We start from the raw sequence: 5,000 nt of genomic DNA on the forward strand, positions 1-5,000 counted from the left end.
CGGGCGGTGTACGTTGCTGGATTTCGGTTGACTGGTTTGTTTACACTCTGTAAGAAAATAACGATGGTAGGTTGCGTGCCGTCGATTATTCTTTCACCCTCTTGGATGATGATGTGTGTGTTTTGCTAATAATGGTATTGGTGATGGCAATAATGCGACCCTGATGAGATGGAGTATCCAGAAATTTGTAATATGTTGTAATTTGTTACAATATTTGACGAGACATCTTATGATGTGGTTTATTTTTCCGGGATACCCTATTGAAATGTGCATAGGTTTGGCTTATTGTGGTTGTTTCTGTTATTATTATAATTGTTGCTGCAATAAAGTATCTTCAATGCATTGATTTTGAGCTCTATCCTTTAAGAGACATGTGTACATATATATATATATATATATATATATATATATATATATATATATATATATATATATATATATATATATATATATGTATATATATATATATATATATATATATATATATATATATATATTTATTTATTTATTTATTTATTTATTTATGTGTTTCAGCCAAGTGGCTGCGGTCATGCTGGTGCACCACCGTGATTTTCACGTTCCTCGCATGGCTCTTCTCCCCCACCTGACATGGTCCAATCAAGAGTTTTGATGGCACATCTGGTGTATAAGAGAATTTGACATAGCTGCCCTAAACTGCGTCTCATTACGAGCCATTGGTTCGTCTGGTACCGTGGAGAGGAAAGTGTCAAGTTTTGTCTTGAAGACCTCCGTATCCATGTCTTGCATGTCTCACAAATGTTTTGGCAGGGCATTGAAGAGCTGAGGTCCTCTGAAACCGAGGCTGCTGCAGTATCTCGTTCTTATGTGAGATGCAGTGGACGGTACCTTTGGCAACATGCAGTGGCGACCCGTGCGGGCGTTCCTGTAGTACTTGATGCCAAAGTTTGGCACCAGTCCTTCCAGTATTTTCCATATGTATATTATTACATATCTCTCCCGCCTGCGCTCCAGGGAGTAGAGACCTAGTGCCTTCAGTCGCTCCCTGTAGTTCATCTGTTGGACTGTGGCGATCTTTTTTGTATAGTGCCGCTGAATTGCCTCGAGTTCTGCTGTCCGCTTAACACTGTGTGGTGACCACAACTGAGAGCAATAGTCTAGGCGGCTCAGAACAAATGTCTTCCACAGAGTCAACATGACTTTTTGATCCCTTGTACGGAATGTCCTCAGTATCCACCCTGCCAGTTGTCTGCACTTTGCTGTCAACTTGACAATGTGCATGTGAAATGATGCATCACTACACATGTTGATGCCCAGATCTCTTACTGTTTGTGGTTCTGGGATTGCAGTACCTCCAGGCCCTGTGTATGCCAGTTGGGAGGTGCTTGTGGTCTTGTAGCGCAGTACTTGAAATTTTTTTGCATTGAACTGCATATTATTTTGCTCTGCCCACTCATATATTGCATTTAGGTCATTCTGCAGGCTTACAATATCATCAGGATTCTTTATTGCCTGAGATATATTTGTGTCATCAGCATAACTAGTGACAGTGGCTCTCCGAGTGACCGTGGGCATGTCCAGAAGGGCCACTATGAACAGTAGTGGCCCCAGAACAGTTCCTTGTGGAACACCGCTCAATATTTGTGTTTCCCTAGATAGTTCTCCATTGGCTGCAACTGTCTGACTTCTACCATTCAGGAAGTCATGCAGCCACTCTCCTAATTTACCAGCTATGCCAAGGTTTCGCAGCTTGTGACACATCAAGCCATGATCAACTTTGTCAAAGGCTTTTGCAAAGTCGAGATATATCACATCAACATTTGAATGGTCAAGTAGCTGCTTCAGGACCCAGTCATAATTTGATCCGTTTATTGGCTTATGCGATTGATCTTAGATTCACACCAGTTGCTGTCCGAAGTCAGGGTTCGGTCTAATTAGGTCTAATTAGCAGAGGTTTGGGAAAGTTTATCCTGAAAGGAAGAGTAGAGAGCAGTAGATCAAGAGATGGGAAAAGCACGCAATGGCTGAACAATAGCAAGAACATTATTTACATTATTTACTATTGACGGATATTTGTCCTCATCTTGTTTGTTGTTAACACGTTTCGGCCGATATACCCTCCAGTCTTCATCAGGTGTCTTGGGGAAATTTCGAACCTGGGTTCTCATTCCTAAGGTATTTTTCGATGTTGTTGTTATTATTATTATTATTATTATTATTATTATTATTATTATTATTATTATTATTATTATTATTATTATTATCATCATCATCATTATTATTATTGTTACTGTTGGCTGTTGTTGATATTAATATTATTATTCAGGTCACTGCCTGGAATCGAACTCAGAATCTTGGGGTTAGTAGCCCACGCTCTTAACCACTACGCTATATACCTGTGAAGGGTATATAAGCCGAAACGTTGTGTTAACAACAAAGAAGATGAGGACAAATATCTGTCAAATGTAAATAATGTAAATAATGTACATAATTCCTCATCTGGATAAACTGGGATTTTTAGAAAGAGAAATCGACCAGCTAATTCGTACATTACAAGTGCAATCTATGAGTGGAACGATAAAAATATGCAAGACTTTTCTCAAATTCCAAATGTGAATTTGTCTGTGATAACTACATCCCAAAGATGGAGCCTTGTATTTTTGTTGGAAACCGACTCCCACCTCAGTGGAAGATTTATAATAATTAAAAAAATAGAAGAGACATACATACATGCATGCAGTTATTCTCTCTCCATTTATTTTTTTCTCTCATTCTCTCTTTATTTGTTTCCTCTTATTCCTTTCTATCGAAGAGCGTAGGCTTTTCCATTTTTCCCGTCGTCAAACTAATACACTTGCTTGTTGTTTCTACACCTGTCTTCATCTTTTGTTTTTCCGTAAATTTGCACGCTGTGTGTGTGTGTGTGTGTGTGTGTGTGTGTGTGTGTGTGTGTGTGTGTGTGTGTACGGTGAGCTTGTTTCAGTTTCCGTCAATCAAATCTGCCCTCAAGGCTTTGATCGGCTCGTGGATATAGTAGACGACACTTGCCCAAGGTTCTGCGCAGTGAGAATAAAACAAAAACTGCTTGAGTAGGAAGCAAGCTTCTTAGCCATACAGCTACGCCTGCACCTAATCAATTAATACGAGATTAATGGAAAAGTGATTCCTATCACTAGCTTATGACACTCAATCAATTCATTGATGTTTCTTCAATATAGCCCATAAATACACATAGGTACAAAATAGGGAATGAAAAATTACGAAGTTAGCTGAATTTTCATGTTTTCTGAAAGAGAGATGGGCATTGGACACATAATACTCTCAATTTGTTCTTTCAAGCCTGGCAGAAAGAATTCTATTTTTATCTAACGTGCTTCCACTAATAAGGAAGCCTCGAAGGTCCTATTTTTTCGTTAATATAGTAGTAATGATATTAATTCTTTTTCAATGGGAAGTAAATTTTCACAAGAAAATTGAAGTCATCAACCATCATATAATATTTGTTGATTAAGTAAATTCATGAGGAATGTAAAGTTTGAAATATCATACTTGAAATCCAGTTTCTTTTACAGGTGGCACTGTAGACACCCAGAATTCTCCACCAGGATACTTTGAAAACACTGGATACTCATCCGATTTTGAAGAATCCCCAACAGCAGGATATCTCGCACAATCCGAAAATACTCCACAATCCGGAAATACCCCACAACCCGGAAATACCCCACAACCCGGAAATACCCCACAACCCGGAAATACCCCACAACCCGGAAATACCCCACAACCTGGATATCCACCTGAACAACCTGGATATCCACCAGCAACAGAATATTCCTCAATACCTGATTACTATTCACTTTTTCCACTGCAAGAACAACCAAAACAGCAACAACAACCACAGCAGCAGGAACAACAAGAGCAACATCAACAACAAACCGTTATTGTAAGTAAATATTTTCCCTTTCATTTTTACTGTTCTACACCGAAATATCCTAAATAGTAATCTTATGTTTAGCTAGTTTTAGTCATTAAAGTGTGACTATGCCAGAAAAGCTTTTTTTAAGAGTTTTTAATCAATCATATGATCCTATTTCAGTCCGGTATATATTTTGACAGTATTTATTTATGGAATAATTAACGGGTTGTCCAGAACTACATATTAACAGTAGCATTCAGAGCACCTATCATGAAAAGTGTACGCACAGGAATATATATATATTATAATAATAATAATAATAATAATAATAATAATAATAATAATAATAATAATAATAATAATAATAATAATAATAATAATAATAATAATAATAATAGATAATATAGGACTGCTAATAATATTAGGGATAAAAATCCAAATTTACAGGTAAAAACACAATTAAATTCAATTTACAGTATAAAATATAAATATATAGTTTTAGGGAAAAGAACCAAGGTTCATGAACTTATCGATGAAAATCCACTGTCGTTTTATTATCATAATCTTATGATATATATATATATATTGTTGAAGTTTAGTAAAATTTAATATGTATTCAATGCATGAAGTGTTATTGTTGGGCCCACACACACACACACACACACACACACACACACACATATATAAACATGCGAGGGGTTACCCAAACGCAACCGGAATTTTGCGATATTATTTTATTCACCTTCAAAGTATCCAAAGTATCAAAGTATACCCCATCTGAAGAAATGCATCGGTCCAGACGCATTTTCCACTGTTCAAAGTAGTGTTGGAACTCTTGCGAAGTGATACCTTTTAACCCCACCGTCGTTTTTTGTTTTTTTTTTCTTCACCTTTTTCACACCTGGAAATTCCATAGCGCCAGCTTTCGTCACCTGTGACGACCTTCGAAAAAAGGGTCCGGATCAACTTCTATCTGTTCTTTCAGTTCACGACACGCATTCGGTCGTGACATTTTTCGATCTCCCGTAAGCGAGTGAGGCACAAATTTTGCTGCAACTCTTTTCATTCGCAATTCCTCGCTAGAAATTTGTTGGCATGAGCTCCAGGA

At 37.4% G+C, this 5,000-nt stretch overlaps 2 protein-coding genes across 6 annotated transcripts in view; one reads left to right on the forward strand and one right to left on the reverse strand.

Moving 5' to 3' along the window:
• LOC149136880 (uncharacterized) overlaps nt 1–5,000 on the reverse strand; it is a 153,754-nt gene that overhangs the window by 20,792 nt on the left and 127,962 nt on the right. The gene's annotated exons all lie outside the window — the stretch shown is intronic.
• The window catches only part of LOC106876406 (uncharacterized), a 14,917-nt gene that overhangs the window by 5,114 nt on the left and 4,803 nt on the right, over nt 1–5,000 (forward strand). For 2 of the 3 annotated variants that reach the window (XM_089341299.1, XM_014924941.3), the window contains exon 2: nt 3,552–3,919. In XM_089341299.1, coding sequence (XP_089197425.1) covers nt 3,552–3,919 — 368 coding nt within the window. Of the gene's footprint in view, nt 1–72; nt 276–3,551; nt 3,920–5,000 lie in introns of those variants that run through there. The other variant, XM_089341291.1, reaches the window with a different exon arrangement.

This window comes from Octopus bimaculoides, chromosome 2 (genome assembly GCF_046866305.1).
Source record: "Octopus bimaculoides isolate indiv1 chromosome 2, ASM4686630v1, whole genome shotgun sequence".
Lineage (NCBI taxonomy): Eukaryota > Metazoa > Mollusca > Cephalopoda > Octopoda > Octopodidae > Octopus > Octopus bimaculoides.